Here is a 25080-nt window from a genome sequence, read left to right as displayed (position 1 = left end):
TACCAATCGTCGAAACAAATAATATGTATTATTTATATAATCAGAAAAGTCCATAAGCATTATTACAGTTAATAGCATTATCTGCTGAATCCTGAGCAATGTAGACAAATAATGAAGTGAAATAGAGCATTTCTCCTGGATCTAAATAGCTGTTGGTTCTAGAAAGTCCCTCAGCTTCTCTGTGATGTAAATTTTGATTTCTCTCTTATGATTCAGGCTTTTATTTTTTTTAATGCTTATTTATTTATTGTTGAGAAACAGAGCAAGCTAGCACATGAGCGGGGGAGGGGCAGAGAGAGAGGTAGACAAAGAATCTGAACAGGCTCCATGCTGTGAGCACAGAGCCCCACATGGGGCTTGAACTCATGAACTGTGAGATCATATCTGAGCCAAAGTCTGAGGCTTAACCAACTGAGCCACCCAGGCCCAATGATTCTGGCTTTTAGATAACAACTTGATAACTCCTCTCCGGAGTCTAAGGGCAAGAGTAGAGCACCCTCTAGGGAGAAAAGTCAGTAGGTAAAAGGATTCCAGGCACTCAGGGCAGCATACATTTTCCAGCCTATGCATGGCTTGAAAAATCTAAGGGGCGCCTGGGTGGCGCAGTCGGTTAAGCGTCCGACTTCAGCCAGGTCACGATCTCGCGCTCCGTGAGTTCGAGCCCCGCGTCGGGCTCTGGGCTGATGGCTCGGAGCCTGGAGCCTGTTTCCGATTCTGTGTCTCCCTCTCTCTCTGCCCCTCCCCCGTTCGTGCTCTGTCTCTCTCTGTCCCAAAAATAAATAAAAAACGTTGAAAAAAAATTAAAAAAAAAAAAAAAATCTAAAATGTCATTTTATATGGATTCTTCCTGAAATGACCTAGAATGCTAATAACCAGGGAAGAGGGAGCTACTTTTAACTTTAATCAACAGGAAGCAAGTATAATTTATTTATTTTTTGTTTATTTTTTTAAATGGGACCACATATAATTTAAAAAGTGCCTTGGAGACATGTTACCAAATGAAAAATATATCTGTCATAGTAAAGAGTATACAATATAGGCCCAATATTGAATAGGTTTTCTCTTCTGAGCAATGATGCCCTTTACTGACTGATTCCTTCAGCGATACTTATTGTGTATATGTGCTGCCGAAGTGAGCACAGTGATATTTATTGAGTATCTATCATGTACCATGCCCATTCCAGATGCTGGGGAAGAAATGGTGAACAAGGCAGACAGATTTCTTGCACTCTTTCTAGTCAGGCACTCTGGCGATAAAGCAGTCACATAGAGATATATTTCAGGAAGTGTTAATGCTATGAAGACAAATAACAGATAGGGAATGGTGAGGAAGGAGGCCTCGTTTAGACGGGATGGTTGAGGAAGCACTCTCTGAGGAGGTGATATTTGAACAACACCTGAATGACAGGAAGGAGCCGGTCATGAGAAAGCTGGGGGGAAAGCATTGTAGGCAGAGGGAGGAAAAGGCCAAAACAGAAGCCCTGCAGATAGAATGAGACAGGTGTGTTTGAGGACAGGCAGGAAGGCCAGCGTGGGGGGTGTGGGATGTGGTGGAGGGGGGCGGGTGTAGTGGGTGAGGTCAGAGGTAGCTCGTGTAGGCCTTGGAGGTCATTTGAGAAGCTTGAATTTTGTCATAAGTGTGACAGAAAAACCCTGGAGGGTTTTAAGCAGGAAGGAATTGAGGTCTTTACGTTTTCGAAGAGCACTGTCTCTACTGTATTAAGAGTAGACTGCAGAGGCCAGGGGTAGAAGCAAGGCATTTGTCTAGAGGTGGCTGCATGAGGACGAGAGTGGTCATGGACTGGAGGTGGAGGAGACTGCCTGTGAAGGAGGGAGGATGCTGAGACCACACGGGACAGTTGTGTGAATTCAGGTCTCTTCACATGTTTCACAACGGTAGGTGTCAGTAAGTGCTGATGAACTGTCCCCATAAAACAGCGCACCTGTGCTGCTGTAGAAAGCGAATCCGCTGGATGCACTGAACTCCTCAACAAAGAACTGAGACAGGGAAATATGTTCATCAGTATTTAAGGACTTGTTCCCATGTTTCCAGTACAGCATTAAATCCTCTTCGGTGTAGGCATCTGAAACAAGAGAATAGTTTCCCATCACTGGCTCTTGTGAGTTCCACAAGGTATTCACCATGTTTTACACAGTTCTATATCTCCAGTGCCTGGTCCAATGACATGTATATATTGGGTACTGAAAAATGTGTTTGCCGATAGACTGATAATACCCATACCTACCAAAGGAAAAATAATCTCCAAAACTTAGACCCTAATTACTGGCATAGTGTGGAGGCTTTTCTGGTGCCCATGTGAGGACTGAAAACTCTCCAAATAGCTGCTCCCATACCTGCGTGCACTGAGTGATGTCGTAGCACTGCCTGTCCCCCATCACAGGTCCCACCCTAGGTCTTCTGGCCCCATTAGTTTTGCGGCTCTCTTGCATGAAATTACAAAATGAGCTGTGCTCAGTAAAGAATTTTCTCCTGAAATCAACTAGCATTACAGAGAGTTTCTAATGGATTTGGGGAGGAACAACCACTGAAATTCCCAGCATTTTTGCCACATTGTGAAAAACTGCCGTTAGTTTTAAGATGTATCAAAAACAGCTGATGGATCAAAGTGATTGACAAGGAGTTGGCTCGGATGCTCTCTGACAGGGTTTTGATCAGCGAGTGTATGTCTAGAGCTGCATTTTTCTAGGGAACCCAACCAAGTACATTTAATGGAAGATTGTGATTTACATGGGAACATGAATTCCAGAGCTTTCCTAATTTGGGAAGTGTGTCAGTCTATATAGTTAATAGCATATAGAATATCCCTTTTTAGGGAGCTTGTTCCTTTACAACCCTTGTGGAAACTGCAGAATATGTAATTATGAAAACATTCTTTCCCTGGATGTTCTCTTTTGGCAGGCAATCTGCCATCATCCTTAGTTTTTTAAAAAAAATGTAACTATTTTGAACAAATATATTTAACTTATATCGAGATTTTTAATGCTTGTTAAGAACACGCTTATTTACACGTAAGTAGGTGATGGTGTGTTCAGATCATGAGTGCCTGCTCCATCAGTAAGTAGGACTTACAGCTTTCCAGTTCAAGGGAACAGTTTTGAGTGTCAAGAGGAAACCTGCTGAAATCCATAAAGCACATGGCTGAAACAGTTATCCTGGAAGAGGAAAGAGAAAACAAAAACTGCAGGTCATTTAACCATATGGCTGAATGAACATGCAATATTGAAGCTTCCTGTTTGCTGGTCTTGTGTGCCTTTCAAGAATAATGCAACACAGGGGTGTCTTGGGTGGCTCAGTCAGTTGAGCATCTGACTTCGGCTCAGGTCATGATCTCATGGTTCATGAGTTGGAGCCCCACATTGGGCACTCCACTGTCAGCACAGAGCCTGCTTCGGATCCTCTGTCCTGCCCTCTCTCTCTCTCTCTCTCTGTCTCCCCCGCTCATGTTCTCTCTCAAAATTAAATAAACATTAAAAAAAAAAAAGAATGCAAAACAGGCATTACTATCCTCTAGCAAAATAATGTAGAAGGAAGCAAACTCAGGAAGGTGGGTGATTTGCTAAAGACACAGAGTTAATGAGTGAATTCCTGCTCTAACAATTGCTTCTAATCTCACACTTTCCTAGTCAGCTCCCTCTATATTTTTTGGCTGTGATGTCCTTCAGAAAAACATACTTCGGAGGGAGGAGACTTTTTTGTTTGTTTGTTTTTTAATGTTTATTTATTTTTGAGAGAGAGAGAGAGAATGAGTGAGCCAGAGAGAGAGAAAGAGAGAGCATGAACGGGATAGGGGCAGAGAGAGAGAAGACAGAATCCTAAGTAGGCTCCAGGCTCTGAGCTGTCAGCACAGAACCTGACGTGGGGCTAGAACTCATGAACCATGAGGTCATGACCTGAGCCAAAGTCAGGTGCTTAACTGACTGAGCCACCCAGGCACCCCCAGAGGGAGAAGATTTTTAAATGGATTTAAATATCTTCTGGTTTTTGGAAGATCTAAACTTAGTTTCTAGTCATAAAGGGCTGGGATAGTGGTAATAAAAGCCTATGGGTAAAGGTTTCTCTCACAAAGCAAGTTTGCCTGAGAAAATTCTCTTTCCAGGAGCGAGGAGAAAGCCTGGAGCATTTTTAGTTATAGATTTATGGGCACAATGCATAATTCAGGTGCCATTAAACCTTGCATACTGATGAATATTGTTTTTTCAAATTTTATATCCTCCTAGGTTTTCTGGCTTTAGGCAGATGCTGCTATACTATGATCCTGCCTCAAAGTAGAAACTCTGGTACCCACAACAGCAGATCAGAGGTTTATAAAAGGCCCCTGAGCAAGTCTGCAAAAAAAAAAAACAAAGGCAACAGCTGCTTCTACCCATGGTGCCCCAAGTTAATCAGGAACGATTTTATCTTCCATGGGTTGAATTCTGTTGTCAACAGTCATGCAGCAAAATGCCAAGCCAGGGAGGTTTCTGGATGACTTTGTGTCACAAAACATACTCATTTTACCATATTCCTGGCGCAGTTGACTTTTGAACAATACAGGGTTAGGGAGGCCAACCTCTGTGTAGTTGAAAATCCTGTGTAACTTTTGACTCCCCAAAAACCTAACTGCTAAAAGCCTACTGTTGACAGGAAGCCTTACCAACAACATAGTTAACACATATTTTGTATATGTATTTTATACCGTATTCTTACAGTAAAGTTAGCTAGAAAAAAGAAAATGTTACTAAGAAAATCATAAGAGAAAATACATTCACAGTACTGTACTATATTTATTGAAAAAAATCCACATATAAGTAGATGTGTGCAGTTCAAATCTGTGTTGTTCAAGTGCACTTTAAAGCTGGAAGGGACCACTGAAGTCTTTGAGTCTACCTCCTTCACAGTATACACATGGATAAATTAGCAACCAAAGTGCTTAGGTGAGTCGTGGTAAAGAAAATATTATTCATGACACTTGGTGTTTTTTAAAAAAAATTTAGTGTTTATTTATTTTTGAGAGAGAAAGAGAGATGGAGTGCAAGTGGGGGAGGGACATAGAGAGAGGGAGACACAGAATCCGAAGCAGGCTCCAGGCTCTGAGCAGTCAGCACAGAGCCTGATGCGGGGCTCAAACCCATGGACTGCAAGATCCTGACCTGAGATGAAGTCGGACACTCAACAACCGACTGAGCCACCCAGGTGCCCTCATGACACTTGTTAAAGAACAGTAAGGAAGATTTTATTTAGGGGGACTACTATACTTTGGTTTATATAGGGAGAGAGTGGGCTCAGGTCCAAATATAACAAGGCAAAGTGGGAATTTATAGCCAAGGAGTAGGGTGGGGGGCAGTGGATGGGAAATTACTCAGAGGAAACATCAGGGGTGAGGGGTGGGTGATTCTGGCTAAAAGGACCTAACAGGATCCTTGCTGAAGGCAGACCAGGGTGATCAGACATCACTTGTGGGTAGTGCAAGATGAGGACTCTTATCAGATTTGAAGGGAGGCAGATATTATGGATGGAGGATTCTGGCTAAATGGACGTAGCAGAGATAAACATGGAAGCTCAAAAGTCAGAGTCTAGGTGAGAAGTAAGTTCAGAGGAGCCTTAGCAGAGTTTGGTCAAAGAGAGAATCTCCGTCAGTAGATAGTGTCAGAACCAAGCCTGGAACCAGGTAACCTGTCTCTGGGCTTTGACTGGCTCTGCTATCAACTGGAATAGCTGTGTGGACAACAATTTTGAGTCCTCCTTTGTTTGGGGATTCCCCAAGACCATCCTCAGGTTCCATGATTCACTAGAAGGACTCACAGGACTCATCAAAGTTGTTCCACTGACAGTTATGGTTTATTGTAATGAAAGGACACAGATTAAAATCAGCAATGGAAAGGCACAGAGGGCAGGGTCCAGGAGAGACCAAGAGCAAGTTTCCATCTGTCCTGTTCGAGTGGAGCTATGTGGGCAGTGCTACTGTCCTAACAGTGAGTGTGACAACACACATGGAGGACTTCCAACCAGGGGAGCTACCTGAGTCTTGGGGTCCAAGGTATTAACTGAGAGGTGGTCACACAGGTCTGGCTGACCTCGGTCTCCAGCCCCTCCAGGGGTCAAGCTGCCACTGGGTAGCTCAAAGCCTCCTCCATAGATCACATTGTTAGCATAGACTTCCTGGTGTGGCCCAAGGCTTCAGGGGAAACAAAGATCTTCTTAACAGGCAAGATATTTCAAGGGCTTAGAGGTCATCTCCCAGGAGCCAGAAATCATTCTTTGGAATATGTAGGGTACAGACAATCTACTCAACTAATTCTTTCATCAAAATTAATTATTTTGAAAAGTTAAAAGTTTTACAAAGTTGGTACCTTGGCCAGATGCTGCCATTCTGCTACTGATTCCTGGTAAGGCCCAACTCTAGTTCTTATTAGAGTCCCATGTTACACCTGACTTAAAATTTCTATTGAAAGTGGTTCTCCTGGGGGGCTCAGTGGGTTAAGCGTCAGACTCTTGATTTCTGCTCAGGTCATGACCTCACAATTCGGTTCATGAGATCAAGCCCTGTGTCAGGCTCCACGCTGAGAGCACTGAGCCTGCTTAGGGTCCTCTCTCCCTCTCTCTCTGCACCCCTTCCTGCTCTTGTATGCTCTCAAAATAAACATTTTTTTAAAGTTCTATTGAAAGTGGTACTTTCCTTTTCATTGCATTTTTATTTTCATTTTTTAAAATAGTTATTTATTTTGAGAGAGATCATGTGCGAGCATGAGTGGGGGAGAGGCAGAGAGAGAGGGAGAGAGAGAATTCCAAGCAGGCCCCACACCCCGCATGGAGCCCAACGCGGGGCTTGATCTCAGGACCGTGAGATCATGCCTTGAGCCAAAATTAAGAGTTGGAGGCTTAACTGACTGAGTTAAGAGGCAGCCCCCTTTCATTACATTTTTAAAAACATTGACATCAATATGGCAATAGCACCTTTGCACTAAAGTGAGCAAGGTGTAGAGCAAAAAGAACCTATTAATTTTCTATTACCACTTGGTGGCTTAAAACAACAGAAGTTTCTTCTTTCACAGTTTTGGAGGACAAGTCTGAAATCAGTATCACTGCACTGAAATCAAGGTGTCAGAAAGGTCCTGTTCCCTCCAAAGGCTTTTGGGGAAAATTCATTCCTTGCCTCTTCCAGCTTCTGGCAGCTGCTGGCATTCCTGTACTAGTGGCTGCGTCACACTCCACTCTCTGTCTTAATGGTCACATTGTCTTCTACTCTTCTTTGCATGTCAGATCATACTCTACCTTTCTCTAACAAGGATGCTTATGATGGATAGCACTTAGATCCCAACCAACTGATCGAAGATAATTTTCCTATCTCAAGATCCTTAACTTAATCATATCTGCAAAGATCCTTTTCTTCTTTCTTTTCTTTCTTTCTTTCTTTCTTTCTTTCTTTCTTTCTTTCTTCTTTTCTTTCTTTTTCTTTCTTTCTTTCTTTCTTTCTTTCTTTCTTTCTTTCTTTCTTTCTTTCTTTCTTTCTTTCTTTCTTTCTTTCTTTCTTCCTTTTTTCTTTCTTTCGCCAAATAAGGTAACTTCTGCATGTTTCAAGGACTAGGACATGGATACCTTTCAGGGAGCCATTTTTTCCCCCCACAGTCTTACTATAGAGTTTTCCTAGGATTTTTAAGATATGAAAAAAATTGAATTACTTGGATTTACTACACATTTTAAGAATTACCAATGATAAGCCATCAGTATGTATAGGATTTATTAGGCTAAAAGAATATATAGTGCATTAAAGATGGAGAGCTGTTATAGCATAGTGTCAGAAAAAATGGTGGCTTTTAAAATTTTTTGTTAGCGTTTAGTGGAGAGAGAGAGAGAGAGCGAGCGAGCGAGCACAAGTAGAGGAAGGGCAGAGAGAAGAGTAAGACACAGAATCCTAAGCAGGCTCCAGGCTCTGAGTTGTCAGCACAGAGCCCAATGTGGGCTGACCTGAGCCGAAGTTGGACTCTCAACTGACTGAGCCACCCAGGCGCCCCAGAAAAAAATGTTTTGAATTAAAAAAAATGAAAAGGAAGTGAACAAATTAGCAGTAATTTGAATGATGACTATACCTTCTTGTGAAAAATGAAGGAGATAATTAAGAAAACTAGTTAATCCAAGATTCTAAGACTGTTTGGTAGTATGTAGTTGGTGAAGAAGAAAAGCAATTTTATGTACCTATAAAACTGTGGGCCAGGCTTTTAGGGGTTTCCATAATTCAGCTCCACTCTGTCCCATCTTCTTTTCTATCATTCTCCAACAATACACTGTATAGGTAGCGTTAGACTAGAAAACTATTCTTTAAAATCTGAAGTTAGTAGAAGGAAAAATCATATTTTCTGCTGTGTCTCAGTCTTCAGGATGACTAAATAGACAGTAATAGTGTGAGCTTAGCCTGAAGTGAGGTGCACTAACTTTAGTGCAGACGACCCTGGCATAGGGAAGCCAAAGACGGTCCATAGCCCTCCTTACCTGAGACTGAAAAGGACATTTCCATCAGGGTACACACGTAGCATGATGTTCTCCACAGTTGTATCATGGATGAATGATCTTTTAGAATGGACAAAAAATATGTCAGGCACCCAAATCTTTTTGATCAGTCTATGATCAAAGGTCATGCTTTTGTTTGTTGTGCTAGGAAAGGAGAGCCTCTCATCTTTCCAGTAATGTCTGAGATAAAAAGTCATTGTAAAGTCCTAGGCAGAGAGAAACAGAGACAAGTCAAAGCCACTAAGAATATAGTTCAGGATGACCAATCAATACCATTAGTCCCAGATTGATTGGCATGGGTGTTAATGACATATAAAATGAATGGCATATATTGTATTTTCTGGTAGATTTAGGGTAAATCCAGTGAGCTTGAGTTGCAGAACCTCTCCTTCATCTGGAGTCTGGTGAATGTTGAGTTTCTGGGAACCATAGAGAATTCAATTTGGGTAAGGGAAGCCAGGTTATAACTGGGAAACATTTCTGTGTAAGTACTGGTCAATCACCTAAAGAGATCTCAGAAGAAAAGGACTTGAATCTACATGGCCCAATATTTTATTTTGACTTATTTTTTTTATTGCAAATAAATATTCACTTTTATAATGTATCCATAAATTTATATTGTTTTTGTTAAGGAACAAAACTACAGTCCCATAAAACTACAGCCCCTTCCCCCCCCATTTGAATAACCAACAGTCCCACAAAAATAGATACAGTATTTATTAGAGCTATTAGTGGTAAGTGTGCTGTCAGAGATCCTGAGATGGAGACAATGATTTTCTTCAGCTTGGGAGACAGAAAGAATACCAATAAATAGTGGTTCTCAAATTCTAGTGTGCAAAAGACTTACCTGTGAATTTGTTAAAATGGCATATTCCCCAGAAGCTAGTACCAGTGTGGCTCAGGGAATTGAATTGTTAGTGTATAACCCAATTGTAAAGAGATAAATATGAGGGGGGGGATTATATTAATGTTACTTTAGAGAAAAAAAATTTGGTTAGTCACTAATTTGAGCTTTGTTTGGATCTCAGATGCTATGTTTACTATTATGTTTGTTTGAACAGAAACTCCCCTAGCTACATTCAAGTCATTGGGTGTGGACAATGATGATATGTTTCACCTTTCACAATTGTTTATTTCTTACTATCATTTATTTCCCAGCAATACTCAAATTATTGTCTAACTAGTTACATGTGATAGAACTTTGACATTTATTACAGAGGCAAAAGACAAACTTCAGTAAACTACAAATAAGTCACCAATTAATGATGAACTAGATTTGTTTGTTTTTTGTTTTTTGTTTTTTAGGTTAGGAATAGAGGTACATTGTATTATTGCTCTTGGTTAATCAGGGAGCATCAGCCATGTCTAATTTTGGATTAGGGTGAGCGCAAAATAAATAGAATGATTCATTCATTCCCCTAACACTACTCTATAGGGAGTTGTGTGGGTTACTGCATGGACTGCTTTAGTAAGCATATATTTAGAATTAGGTGCTCAGTCTGATCTGAAGGTCACTGGGCAAACACAGAGCCTAGGAAGTGGAATAGCAGACATTGGTACATGTCAGTGATACATCAACATCACCACTAGTGGGCACTATCATGAGAAAGCAGGCGGAAGAGCATGTTGAGAAGAGCGTGGGGTAAAACTCCAAGGAATTGAAAGTGAATTCCGGGTAGGGCAAGTGAATGACAGGGTGGGAAGATGATAAATGAGAAGCAAAAGAAGCCAACACTGGGTGTCACTTATAATTAGAAAGCATTTTCTCATTGGGCATGGAGAACCCAGTCCAGTTTTAGCTGATACTGAATACCAGAGAAGACCTTAATCAGGAGTGAAGGATGGGGTTGGGTTTTAGGGGCAGAGGGTGGAGACAATGAGTCATTCAGGGATAATTTAGAGATTGTGCTAGGAAAGGGGAAATGAATGTTTGCTCCTAGAGTACAACAGGCTCAATAAAATGTCAGTAAAAGCAGATTTTGGTCAGATAAGACCCAAAACCTTCTAAACAAGGCATTTTTTAATAGTGAGTACTATCTGTGCTATTGCCTTTGGAGTAGTGTGGTTAAAATGAAGGAAGTTTCAGAGTGAACTGAAATAAATATTGAATTTTCTAATGATAAGGACTAGAAGAACATTAATTGAAGATTGAAACAAGATATAATATGTCATAAAAAATTTTGTTTAGAATTTTTGGAATTTTTATATGTCCTATAACTTTTCATTCAGCTAGCATTTTGATGGCAATAACTAGCTGGGGGAATCACTATAAATAAAAATATTAAGTATACATATAAAAATATTGCTTGATCTTCCAACTTCATTGATTAATGTTTTCTAGATCTGGCTTCCTTAAGAGATTCCCAAACTTGTTCTCTCTCTCTCTCTCTTTTTTTTTATATATATCTTCATTTTTTTTTTTTACATTTTATCTTTAATTGTGGTATTTGCATATTATAAAAGTAATACATACAATCTAAATTTCAAGCAGAAAGAAGTGAATAGAGAGAGCCAAGCAACTTCAACTCTCTGACGTAAAATAAGAAAAATATATAATAGCAACATACATAACTAAAATGGTTCATTAAAGCACCAGTGATTTTGACACTATTCTCTAACCTTCCAGGGAAAGACCAATGTCTTGTGGAGAAACTTACCATGTTAACCTCCGAAATGCTGTCAAGGCTTTCAATTTGGACATCTATACCCACTGGTACTGGAGACCCTTAAGAAAGAAGAATGAATGATATACTCAGAAATCATTGAAATTATTTTGGAAACATTCAAAGCAGAGAGAGATCAATGTTGCAAATTAACAACAAATTTCTCCAGTATCCATCAATATATTATCATACAGTCAATGACAATAAAAGGGCACATGTATAAATAAACGTTATTTCAATAATTATTATATATTTGCTTATGAATAACTCAATATCTTCCTTCTTATAGTATACTTAGAGTATAGAAATAGTGTTTCAATTTTTTTTGTTTTAGCTAGTAGTGATTTAAAAAGGAACAACGTTTCAAAAATATGTCTGAGAGTATGTAGAATTATGGGTTCTCTATGGTAAGAGTCATATTTTATAGTCAGGGAGTGTAGTCATGGAATTCATGACTCTGGGCAGTGTGGAAGCCTTTTCTCTTTTGCCAAAAACTCAGCCTCTTTCACTTGGGCTGTGCATGGCAGACTAGAGGAACACAGATGATAGTATAGTGCTGTGCAGGAACGTCAGACATTCACAGATGTCCCTTTGCAGAACATCAGTAACCACAACCTGCAGTTCGGATGAAGCAAACATCCTTCAAATGTATTTGAGGGACATCTGGATGGCTCAGCCGGTTAAGCATCTGACTCTTGATTGGGCTCAGGTCATGATCTCACGGTTTGTGAGTTCAAGCCTTGCATCGGGCTCTACGCTGACAGTGCAGAGCCTGGTTGGGATTCTCTCTCACCCTTTTCCTCTCTCTCTCTCTCTCAAAATAAATAAATACATTTGAAAAAAAAAGAAATATGTTTGATGAAAATGTATTGAAAGTCAGAACTGGAGAAACCTCAGACAGACTAGTGTTGAGATGTGTTTGCAGTTGGACCTCAGAGAACCAGGTTGTGACCAATTCTCAATTAAATCTTATTGTCTCTGTATAATTCTGAGTTTTAAAAAATGCTTTCAACTATTTTTGAAAAAATAGAAATCTTGCCTAGATGGATCCCAGGTGGCTGTTTTAGTCAAGATTCTGAGAATGAGAAGGGTCAGGCTAGAAAACTTCCTTACTGAGGCTAATTAATGTCTGGATGTGGTATATGTGACATACATGTGCATACAATTCAACAAAGCACCTAATTATTGTGTTTTAAATGTGCAACTTATTTTAAAACAAGATATGCCTCACCAGTCCCTGTCCACCATCTTTGACTCCCTTCATTAAGGCTGAAGATACCTTCCTTTTACAAATACAGATTCCCTTTTATGTTCCATAATATACCCTTATATCATTCCTTATTTACAGAGGTTGTAGCTGGACAGGCCCCGGGTCTGTCACTCAAATATATTTCTGCTCCAGGCTTCAGGAACACCTTACTTGCATCTTAACCACTAATGACTTCCTGCCATATTGGATTAATTACTTTCTACAACATTAATTATGACAATTATATTTAAAAACTGTTTAATGATAATTATGATTATGCATTAACTTGGGGACTATTCAGTATTACTCCATTACTTATTGAGTTCAGCTCTAATGCTTTTGTTTTGTTTACTCTTTTTCCTTAATTAGTATAGATATCAAAATAAAACTTCATGGCCTTTCAGGATGGCTTCAGGATGAGTACATCTTTCCATTAACTCCAATATTCCAAGGGACTGAAAGGCTTGCCAAGATCTTAGAGAGAGGTAGCAGGAATGTCCTGGTTAAAATTCCGGTGTTAGAGTCACAGACTAGAGTTTGAACCTAACTCAACCACTCATGTGATCTAGGGTAAGTAACATTTCTAAGCTTAGTTTCCTCACCTTTAAAATCTCACTTTGGAGACTTATTTGAGGACTAGAAACAATGCGCAGCTAGTATACTTAATTGGTGCTCAATAAATGGCACTAATAAATGTTATTGCTACTGCAATTCAGCAAAAATGTGAACCTGCTCCGAGGAATGCAAGCTACTATTCCCAATCCGACACTCAAACATTTAGATAATCCATCCACCTCTGACTAGAAAATGATACAGTGCTTCTCATAGAGTTCTTATTTCATGACAAAACCTGAGAACAATTTGCATTTGGGATCGTGTGACTTGTAAGCAGATCCCAGTTGCTAATGACTATTTCTGCAAGGCTGGGGCAGTCTTATAAAGCCACCATCCAAGGAGGTAGTTATGCCACCACTGGGTGAGCAACAGACCCTCAGGGTTGTTTGAAGGCTGATCTGAGAGTGGGGTAGAAACATGGCGAGGAATGGACTCCTAGAAACATTCTACATTTCTTTTTTTTCCTTTTGATTTATTCTATTCTTGTGGGGATGAGCTCTGCCATTTTGAAGAAAAGTGTTTGCCCTCAGATGCCATCTGACCTCATTTTTAGCTCCTTTGAACTTCATGCTCAAGTGTACCTTGTCTGGGGTCTGGGAATCTACACATTCCTGAAAACCGTGTGGAGAGTGAGGGGCATATAAAGGCAAGATACAAAATCACAGAATTGTGGAGATACATATAAGTGCCAAAAATTCTTTTTACAGATAAGGAGCTAAGTCTCAGAGAAAGGGTAATAATAAAGCAGATACATTAAAAATCATAGAATTTCTAGCCACTACACCTGAACTGAAGCCAAACTTCCGTAAATCCCTTAATTCCTCTGAGCTTAGTTTGCTTATCTGTAAAATAGTGGGAACAATTCTGTGGTACTTCCCTAATAGCATCGCTGTGAGACTAAGCAAAACAATGCATGCCAAGACCTTGACCTAACCCCATTCAAATGGCTTAACAACCAACTTGTTCAGCATCTACTGGATCAGTCATACATATAACAACATGAATGATAACAATTTCACAAATACTTTCATTAATGCTATATATAAAGCATCTGGAATACAGTAAAAATAAATAAATATTAACCATTATCATGTGTTGATTTCCCAGGATCATTGTCTAGGTAGTAGTACACACATTTATAGTCTTTTTTTTTACATACATAGATTGCCAGTCTATTTTTTACATAGGCTGGGATAAGAGTTAAATAACAGTTACACATCTTATGTGGATAGTGCATTTAAAATACATTATACAATATTTTATCCCATATTGTCATTATAGCCGTTTGTTAGGTAGGTTGAGCCAATGTTAGATGCAATTGACATACGACCTAACTCATTCAGAGATACTGGAGAGCTTGCCTGAAACCTAAAGCTAGTTAATGCAGGAATACGGCCAGGTCCCTCTGGCTCTCAGTCTAGTCCTTTTGTTTGACAAGCATGGATTATACAAGCGGCTCTCACAACATTAGCTTTTGACTGGACCCAGTAGTCAGTATCTAGATGCTAAATTGATTTCACTTTAAAGAACCAAAGAAATCATCATCTCTAGGACTGAATCAAAAAAGCCCTTAGTGATGAGAGATGTAAAGGGTGGGGAAAACATAAAGAAAATGAGCTGCAATTTACAACCCAAGTTAAACAAAAAGCTCCCCTAAATTTATATCCTCCTGTTTCCACATAATGAGTCAATTAATCTTCTAATGCTTTATAAAAGTAAAAAACACTGCGGTAGCAGCTGGTTTTAATGTTAAAGCTAATTAGGAAAACACATTAAGGCAAGAGAAGTGCTGAAGTTACATTTAGCTCAAGAGGAAAGAGGTATGTGCGTGTGTTTATGTTGTGGACAAGTATAAAGAAAGAGAAGATAAATTAAGGCTTGTCATTTATATCCTGCAGCCTGATTTCCTCAGGAAGGCAGCCTTGAGAGAACAGAGAAATGGGTCACCAGTAGGAAGAACTGTTCTGACCAAGACAAGAGAAGGTTAAGGACTGTATTTCACAGAGCTACCAGTGTGACACTTCGGACTGAATTTATGGATTTTTCTGCCTGAAATGACTGAACATGTAAGACATTTGGACACCATTTAGCCCCAGTCCACGATTGTCAGAAAAATTTCCTCATCGTGGGATGATTTGCCACCTGCCACTAAGTAGCGTTTCAATTGCATTTTTAATAACCCCACAAAGTAGCCTCAGGAAAAATAAAATTGTTTAAAAAAATCATTCCCACTCAAAATCTTAACAGGTTATCTCTAGCAGATCAAAACAAGTGGAAATGTAAGGTCAATTCTATGTTTTTGTTGGGGATGGGGATGATACACGGAAGGGAGAATGAAGATTTAAGTGTTTTAAGGTAAGAACAGAGGGTCCTCACCTGGCAATCTACAGTCGTGTTTCTCAAATTGTAAAGTGTGTTCAAATCACCTGGGGATTTTATTAAAATGTGGATTTTGATTCAGAAAGCCTGAGCAAGGAGCCTGAGCTTCTGCATTTCTAACTAACTTCCAGGTGATTCTGCTGCTGGCCCTTGAACCATTTTGAGCGATAAAGCTTTCCAGAGTGCGTGTTTCAAGGTCCAAATAAAGGACAGTCATTTTTCTCTTAATCTTTCTGGGTTTCGATGGTTCAAAATAGACTCATAGAAACCCTTTTCTCTAAGATAGGAATTCATTTAATTGAGGAACCTAAACTGACATGAATTAGGGCAGCGTTTTGAATTGGTGTTGAAGAGCATACATACATCATTTTGGGGTTCTAATTGCTGTTCAGGAGACGCCAGTTCCAAGCCATTCCTGTGAGACTGGCGCCCTCTAGTGTCTAAAAAGGCCCCCAGCAGGGCAAATTTCTCTCCATAACATTTTCTCCAACTAAATGGTGATGGAGGAGAATTTAGAAGTTTTGTATAGAATCATGGAGACCAAGGTACAGAATGATTGCATGATAGTTGTAGAGCATATTATCAAAACTTTGGGCAAACTTTGGTTGGGGGAAAGAAACGGTCTGTTGGGAATGGAAATTGAGGGCTCAGGCATCTTTAGGAGAATTGCAGTAAGGAACACATTTAAGGAACAGCGATGTGAAGAAAACAAGATAAAGAAGCGGCCTTGGAAGTGAAACACGGACATACTTTAACTTGATTAATTTAGAGGCATCTAAAACCTTAAATTCAGTTCAGTAAGTGTGAGGAATTCTCTGGAAAAACCAAAAATGAAACTCACCAAGATCTACTCTGATGCTGATAATCGAATTCAGCAATTATCAAGTGTGATTCTCAGACCGGGTTCATCAGCATCACCTAGGAATTTATTAGAAATGCAAATAGTTGGCTCCACCCAGACCTAGGGAATTAAAACCTGGGTGCGGGGGTGGGGCTTAGTAATTCCTTGTGAAGAATCCCCCAGGTGGCTTTGATGCCTGCTAATGTTTTAGTCAAGAATGTAATAAAATCAAAGCTAGACACTCAGAATTGCAATCCAATGCATTCCATGAAATTAAACAACAACAAATATCCTTCAACATAAAAACTACCTGACGTACTGTTTTATTTTACCTGCTAACAAGTGAGTTCTCTGAGGTACCAACAAGCTTCCTTTGGTCATAACCACGATATAGCAAGTGTCACGTTTCCCCCACCCCATGCCAAAAATCAAAGTATTCGTTATTTTTGAAAAAGCTGCACCTGTTCTACAGCTGAGGGCTCCTGCCTTCTCAGCCTCACATTCACTTCTCTCACATCCACACCTCTAGTATTCTGAAAAGTTGTCAGCTCGGGAATGGTAGGAATGGGGAATTTAGGTCAATGATAGAAGAATCAGGATGGATTTAGCAGTAAGGCAGAGAGTTCACATTAACCGCTTGATTTTACCACATTCTCTGTGTCTCTGGAAAACTTGGTACCCTCTGTGATGCAACTGTATGCTCATTAAACAATCTGAGGAAAGACATTGTTCCAAGTGTGTCCTTACATGGCTTTCTTCTGTCCTCCTTCTTTGCCCTTGGATCTTGGTTTTCCCACATACTGCTTTGTTCATGGCTTTAAGCAAATCTCCTAACCTCTCTACACCCCAGTCTCCACACTGGAATAGGAGGGATCACTATAGTGCCTACTTCTTAGGAGGGTGGAATAAGTTAGTGCATTAACAGCCTCAGCCCAGTGCTTGGCACTCCAACATTCTGATCAACTTCAGTTGCTGGAAGTGATTGAAGGAGAAACCTGAACAGAGTCGTTCCATAGGGAGCCATGGCATTTGGTGTGTTAGTCCTTCCACCAAAGCCGGGCACTCCAGCTTATAAGGTTATTCAACAAGATTTCATGAATATCATTACATAATACAATTTACAGGTTTTAGTTGAAAGAATAAGCTGCTGTATAGGCAGTATATATCCATTCACTATTTATTGAACACATTGTTTACAATTAGTAAACAGTATGAATATTTACTAAAGATATTTACCTTATTTGTGATTAATTTAAAATCTATCAATTGTTCTCATTCAAGACAGTATCATTGTAAACATTTTTTTTAATAGATGGTCTTTGCTTGTGTTTTGGTCTTAATTGCTTCAAATTTTCAGCTTCATTTTGACAGTGCAATGGATTGTGACGTAAGAGTTTCATTTTTTTTATTTTTAATAAAAAAAATTTAAACATTTATTTTTGAGAGACAGAGAGAGATGGAGCACAAGCAGGGGAGGAGCAGAGAGAGAGAGGGAGACACAGAATCCAAAGCAGGCTCCAGGCCCTGGGCTGTCAGCACAGAGCCCTACGCGGGGCCCAAACCCACAGACCGCGAGATCATGACCTGAGCTGAAGTCAGCTGCTTAACGAACTGAGCCACCCAGGCACCCTAGACATAAGAGTTTTAGAAAGATAATACTCACCTCCAAATCCAGGTCTCATTGCAAAATCATGGTCCTCTATATGGAGAAGTTGTTTGTATTTCAGGAGCCATGCTTTGGTGCTGTCATTGTTTCTCATTCTGGTTTCTTGTTTGCTCTCCCTCCAAAGGGGAAAAAATAGTTTTAAGATACATATACTTCTGGGTGTTTTGATTTAGGTTAGCCTTCTGTATTCAACATGGTATCCTCTGAAATATATGCATAGAAGCTCATTTTCTCAGCTTGTATTACACTTAGCTAAAGATCTGCCAACATTTACTCTTCATTATATAAAGGTGGGGCAGGTAAGGGAACCCAAAATTTGGAGCAACTTATATAAAAAACTAAGTTTGGATGTAAGGCATTATTACATAATGCAGGCAGTATTTCTCCAAATATGGTTTTTAGACCAGGAAAACCTTATCGCTACCACCTTACCCCAGATCACCTAAACCAAAGCCTGAGGAAACAAGGCCTAGGAATCTGCATTAAACATGTTACCTAAGTGATTTTTGGGGTCACTGAAGTCAAAGTACTTCTGCACCAAGACAGTAAAAAAAACAAAACAAAACAAAACAAAACAAAACAAAACAAAACAAAATCACTGTAGAATTGTAAACTGATGAAAATAGTTTTACAAAGACAAAAGGAGCAGAAAGTATGGGTACAAGTTGAGATTTGAGTAGAATGTCTGCAGTAGGTTCTAGGACCTGAGGGATGGCAATGGGAATGGAGAAGGATCCAAAGGAAAAATGGATGGATTTGACAATTGATTGGATTTGATGTCTGGTTCAGTTGTGAAGTGAGCAAAGTCAATTTTCACCTACAGTTATCCAGGATGTAGGCAAAGTGGGGAGTGGCCTCTCAGGTGTTCCCAGAGTCTGATGTGGGGGTTTACTCTGTTACTCCCTGGGTCTGTGAACTCGGGAAAGTTTCTGGATCTCCCTGACTCATTTTCTGTCCTGCACACTTCGAGTGATTTGCTAAGTGTGGAAGCAGAATGTCTGTGGAAGCCCAGCTCCTCTGGAACTAGAGCAGCTCTCTTGTTCTGGGTGCTAGAGACTTTGCTCAGCTCCTTCCAGAGAAACATGCCTGCCATCTTCACTGTCATCATCAGCAGCAGCAGCAATAACAACACCAGGCATTGAAGGGGCTACTAAGTGAATTCTAGTTACTCTGAATTCCTGATATGCTTTTGCATTAATAAATGTCTTCTCCAGAAAAGAGATGTGAACTTTAACATAAGACTTGTGGATACGATTTCTTAGCTTAATAAAGTGACTTTGATGGTGAGAATTTCACATCCTGAAGCAGCTGATTCAAGAAATATGTCCAGGCTTAAAGGCACCTATCACCATCCATATGGTTTTTCAATAGGGAAGTTTCTGGTTGAGACCCTCAGAGGTTTATGTATGTATTTTTGTCATTGAGAGAAATGGGGAAGTTGGAAGAAGAAATTTGCCTTGCGTAGAAGACAATGAGTTTGATTTTAAACTTGTTAAGTCATTGTATTCTACAATAAGTGAACATATAGAACTATTTCTTCCAAGGATCTCAAATTAACTAGAACCTTTCTTTTAAGGAGCTAGAGTGAACTATTTATTGAAAAAGTAATAGTAGCTAATGTGTTTATTAGATGCCTATTATGTTCAAGGTCTCATGCCAGGATGTTTTATAAATATTAAATATTATCTTCTTTGGCATGCGTCTGAATCACCTGGCTTGCTGGGACCTATTCCCAGAACTTCTGATTCAAGAGGCTGGGGATGTGAGAGTTTGCATTTATAACAGTTTCTTAGGAGAACCATTGGTCTGGAAAACAGTTGACATTTAATAAAAGCTAGCTAATTGTTATCATTTTAGGAAAACTCAAGTGTAGCTTTGGGTAGAAACTCATGAAAATTTGTGAATTCCTTTGATAATATAATATAACAAAATGGCCGTCACTTGTCTTTTTGGAAGCATACATTTTCAGAAGCATCATGTGATTGAAAAGGATAAATCTTAATTAAGATTCCCAAGAACACTGAACACAGAGCCTATGTGAAGTGCACTCTTGGCAGGTAGTGAAAGCACACACACTATTTTTATATTGAGGGCTCTTCTGATGCACAGTGAGATGTCCCATACTTATTTATTTTTTACTTTATTTATACCTCATCTATTTTTCACAAAGGATTATGTGGGTTACATACCCTCTAAAAGAATTTGAAAATCTACGTACTCACACATTTAAATAGATGTCAACAATTTTCTCATTATAAACTTTAAAATTACTTAAATATTGAAAATTTAGAAGAAAACCCATATCCTTCCTCTTAATGTATTCAATGAATCTAAATACCCACACTATGCAATTTAAAATATGTGAATAAACTCCCCCTTTAAAAAGGAGAATAAACTCCCCTTTATATCATTCCTTGTTTTCTTTGAACTTGTATTTCCATTTTATTACCTTCATAGAATTTTATCACCTCACCATATTTCTTTGCAAGAATATATGTATACACATTAACTATTGTGTATTATGTATACACATTAGCATCTATGACTATTACAATTGGAGCAAAACATAACTCATATAAATGTTGATAGATACTTATTAAAATTTTATTGGCAATGGATTTCTTAATGAAGTGATTATACATCTTCCCCAATTACATCATGTACATGGATAGTACTCATTGCTAGGATGAAAACAATTCTAGCATCATTCTATTCTAGCATAAATGCTATTCCTATTCTTTACTTTTATAGATGAAAGTATTAAAAAACTTTCACATACATAAAATTTGAAGAAATTTTGTGTCAGCATTGTTTTAGCAACGTAACTTGATTTTTTAAATTCTTTCTTAGTTTCCAAAATTCACATGGTGATCTATCATCAGTAATTATTTCTAATGATTTGTAACCTGCTAAATTAATTAGGTTCTTCTTTTAACTTTGTTCAAAGCAAAGAAACAACAACCTAGTTTGGAAAACAATCTGTTATTTACTCTAGAGTCATCCACTACTCAACAACAATATTTATAATGATCTCTTTGTACCTAGGATGATTTTATACACTGGGGCAATACATAAAGTGATATTCAGGAAGAGGGAGATGTACGCCTTTTTTCTGCCAAATGAGACAGAGCAATAATTTAATTAAAGGGATGCTCTAAAGGAGACTGAAGATATGCTTTCAGGTAGATCAATTCTAAGAAAGAGGTCAAAGGAAGTCAAAGATCCAGAAATTGATTGTTTTAAAACTATCCGTGGCCACATGCCTCTCTGATAGTTTGAATGTACCCTGAGGGGTACATTATACTTCAGGAGTATAGGTTTCCTAGCTTGAAGACCCTGGCTTATGCAACAACAAAAAAAGATATATGTAAAGGTTAATAAAGTGAGGACTGAAATAGAACAAAGGCAAGAGAAGCAAATATGCTTAATAAGGGGACATTCAATATATGATGGAACATCAGACATAGCTCAGAGCTTTCTGGTCTAATTCAATATATATATACCATTTTAAACCACTTTGTGTCTTCTGCCCTCTCCCTTCTTCTAGAAAAAAAAAAAAAAAGCTTCATTTTTAGTAGCTCCTGAAAGAAAGCTTTTGGATGACTTCTGTCTGAGGAGAGGGCCTTCTAAAAGGCTGAGTCCTGATGGGATAAAGCAAAGAAATATCAATTTGTGAAAGAGGCTTACCTGAGCGTTCTTAATCTTTGTCTTTTCTTTCCCACAAAGAATAACACACACTGTTTAAGAAATAGTAGGTGTATGTCTTGGTAATGGTTATCAATTTTTGCTTTGAGTTAGAATCTTTTCCTTCCTGGATGAAACAAAGGAAAACTATTTCCATGTTCCCCTTCTCCTCAGTATCAGAAACTCTACTATAGGGGCACCTGGGTGGCTCAGTCAGTTGAGGGTCTGGCTTCAGCTCAGGTCATATTCTCACCTTCTGTGAGTTCGAGCCCTGTGTTGGGCTCTGCACTGACAGCTCAGAGCCTGGACCCTGCTTTGGATTTGTGTCTCCTTCTCTCTGCCCTTCCCCTGTTCCCTCTCTGTCTCTGTCCCTCTCTCAAAAATAAATAAACATTAAAAAAAGAAAGAAAGTTCGGGCACCTGGGTGGCTCAGTCGGTTGAGCATCCGACTTCGGCCCAGGTCATGATCTCACGGTTCATGAGTTCAAGCTCCTCATCAGGCTCTGTTCTGACATCTCAGAGCCTGGAGCCTGCTTCGGATTCTGTGTCTCCCTCTCTCTCTCTCTACCCCTCCTCAACTTGTGCTCTGTCTCTCTGTCTCTCTCTCTCAAAAGTAAATAAACATTAAAAAAAAAGAAGAAAGAAATTCTACTATAATTTTGTGACTAAGAAAGTGGGGGAAGAAAAGGCTGTATTTTGAGTGGTTTCAGGGAGATTATTATTATTTTTTTTTTTAATGTTTATTTATTTTTTTGGGACAGAGAGAGACAGAGCATGAACGGGGGAGGGGCAGAGAGAGAGGGAGACACAGAATCGGAAACAGGTTCCAGGCTCTGAGACAGCAGCCCAGAGCCCAACACGGGGCTCGAACTCACGGAGCGCGAGATCGTGACCTGGGTGAAGTTGGACGCTTAACCGACTGCGCCACCCAGGCGCCCCGGTTCCAGGGAGATTAAAAGAGTCTTTGAGGAGGACATATTAGGCAAAGAATGAAAAAGTACTAGAGCCAGATAAGGAAAAGCACAAAAATGTAAGTCATTCTTTTGCATTAGAGTTAAGTTAATGGAATGACAAAAACTCATTTTAATTGAGTCACTAACACTCAGCAGGTTACTTTACAAAACTGTTTTCTGAAGGGCATATATACTTGATTAGTTTACTAGGATGAAACTAGTTGAAAACAAGTAGGTTGACATGAATAAACTACTTATTCAAGGAAGGATATAATTAACAAGCATTTGAAAAACATTTAATCTAAGAGAGTTAACAGTGAGATACCAATTAAGACCATAACTACCATTTTATATCTATTAAATGAGCCCCAAACACAAAATCTTAGTAGCCAACCATGTTAAAAGGATATGATGAAATGGAAACATTTATACTTTGTATATGGCAGCATAAATATTGGCAAAACCTTTTTAGAAATCAATTTCAAGAGCTATGAAGATAATTCCTATGCTTTGATTCATAATTCATTTCCATCCATATTATAGTTTTATTGCTACAGGGAAAATTACATGCATAAAAATATTTACTGCTGTGATTCACAACAGTGCAAATTTGAAAATAAGTGTTCAATAATAAAGTAGGTAATTTTGGTCCTTTAATTCAAAGTAATAATATGGAGTGATTAAAAATACCAACCATTATAATGTCTGTGAAACAATGTAGAAAATAATTAGTTAATAAAATACAAAATGGTTTCTATACTATAATTTCAAACATGAAAAATCATGGAGATATATGAATAAGGATTAGAACTTGGAAAAGGGAAAGCATAATTGAGATTCTTTGTATCATTTCCATGTAAAATTCCATTATTGAATTTGGGTAATAAATGCTTTATAAATTATCTAGAACAAGGAGGACTTGCCATCTTGGATCTTTTCCAAATAAAGATCTAGGCATGGTTCTCCACCTTGTTGATGGGGGAGCATAAGGCAAGCTGAGTGCAAAGCACAAGCTAACAACCTACCACCTTCCAAGGAGGGATTACATTCCTCAGGCACTCCTGGCTGCCCAAGAACAAAGGAAAGGAAAAAAAAAAACAAAACAAGGGAAAAAAAACCACAAACCAGTGTTTAACTGGTAGAGATCATAGTCATGCAGGACATAAGTCTTCATCAGTTTATAAATGTCTTCGTAAATTACAAGAAAAAGGCAATCTTGTCAATAGCCTACCCTCCCGAAACCCATAGACTCAAGTTTCTTGGAGCCCTAGCATCATCCTCCCCTCCACAGTGATGTTGGGAATAACTGTGAAGAAGAAAATGTAAATAACATTAAATTTCTTTATAACCTGTACCCCATTGACAAATACTTGAGGCAATGCAGAGGCTAACCTTTCTCTAGGAACCTCCTACTGTCTTAAGCTTCATGCTTTACTAGATCAAAAACAACCTTAGCTTGACAATAGCAAGGCCCCTGGCATCTTATGAGTCCTCTTCAGCATATGAAAATCCTTCTGGAGGCCTCCCTTTTGCCTTTACCTCCCCCAACTCCACAGTATATAACCAGTCACTTCTCACAACCCCAGTGCAGCTCTTTCTGCCCACAGGTCCTGTCCCCGTGCTTTAATAAAGTCATCTTTTGCACTACAGATGTCTCGAGAATTCTTTTTACTGGCTCTGGACCCCCACCACCACTCCAAAACTTCATCATTATCATTCCATTCTCCTTGTCATTCTAGAAGCATGTCCTGCTGCTTAACATGGACTTTTTTTTCTCACTGAAGCTCTATTATGAACCAGTACACATAGAGGCCCAGGAGTCTCAAATAATGTATAGGCAACATTTAAAAAACTTTGCATAGGGGCGCCTGGGTGGCGCAGTCGGTTAAGCGTCCGACTTCAGCCAGGTCACGATCTCGCGGTCCGTGAGTTCGAGCCCCGCGTCAGGCTCTGGGCTGATGGCTCAGAGTCTGGAGCCTGTTTCCGATTCTGTGTCTCCCTCTCTCTCTGCCCCTCCCCCGTTCATGCTCTGTCTCTCTCTGTCCCAAAAATAAATAAACGTTGAAAAAAAAAATTAAAAAAAAAAAAAACTTTGCATAGACTTAACTATTTTTCTTTAGAAAAATACAAAATGAAGCAAAAATGATCTATTAGGCTACATAGATACAAATCCAAGGACGCAATAAAGTAGTAGGAAAATTAGGTGATCCAGGCTTTGATCACTAAGACAACCTTCATACTTCTGGATCCAATGGTTATATCTAGGTCCCTGATGCTTTTGCTATTTCTTAGGGACAACATGGTGCACTATACAGAGCAAATCTTCTGGCTTTGACTGAACTGCTCCTGAGCTCCTGAATTCTGGACATACATACCTGACTTTAGTCAATAGCCCATCTCTTATAAAGAAAAAAACCTATACAGATGAACGTTTCTGTGGAAGAGTCAGCCAGAGAGAAGGCCCCCACTTAAGACACGATAGTTCCTGTGTCTTACTTGGGCCTCTATCTGATCATGAGCTCAG

At 39.2% G+C, this 25080-nt stretch overlaps 1 protein-coding gene across 4 annotated transcripts in view; it reads right to left on the bottom strand.

The window, feature by feature from the left end:
- GABRR3 (gamma-aminobutyric acid type A receptor subunit rho3) overlaps positions 1-25080 on the bottom strand; it is a 50864-nt gene that overhangs the window by 20156 nt on the left and 5628 nt on the right. For all 4 annotated transcript variants that reach the window (XM_086675653.1, XM_086675655.1, XM_086675652.1 and 1 more), the window contains 5 exons: positions 17917-18035; positions 11164-11231; positions 8489-8712; positions 3092-3174; positions 1944-2084 (listed from right to left, as the gene is read on the bottom strand). In XM_086675653.1, coding sequence (XP_086531779.1) covers positions 1944-2084; positions 3092-3174; positions 8489-8712; positions 11164-11231; positions 17917-18035 — 635 coding nt within the window. The remainder of the gene's footprint in view (positions 1-1943; positions 2085-3091; positions 3175-8488; positions 8713-11163; positions 11232-17916; positions 18036-25080) is intronic.

This window comes from Puma concolor, chromosome C2 (assembly GCF_028749965.1).
Source record: "Puma concolor isolate L17-30 chromosome C2, mPumCon1.1.hap2, whole genome shotgun sequence".
NCBI lineage: Eukaryota > Metazoa > Chordata > Mammalia > Carnivora > Felidae > Puma > Puma concolor.
This window is presented reverse-complemented; position numbering and strand designations above follow the sequence as displayed.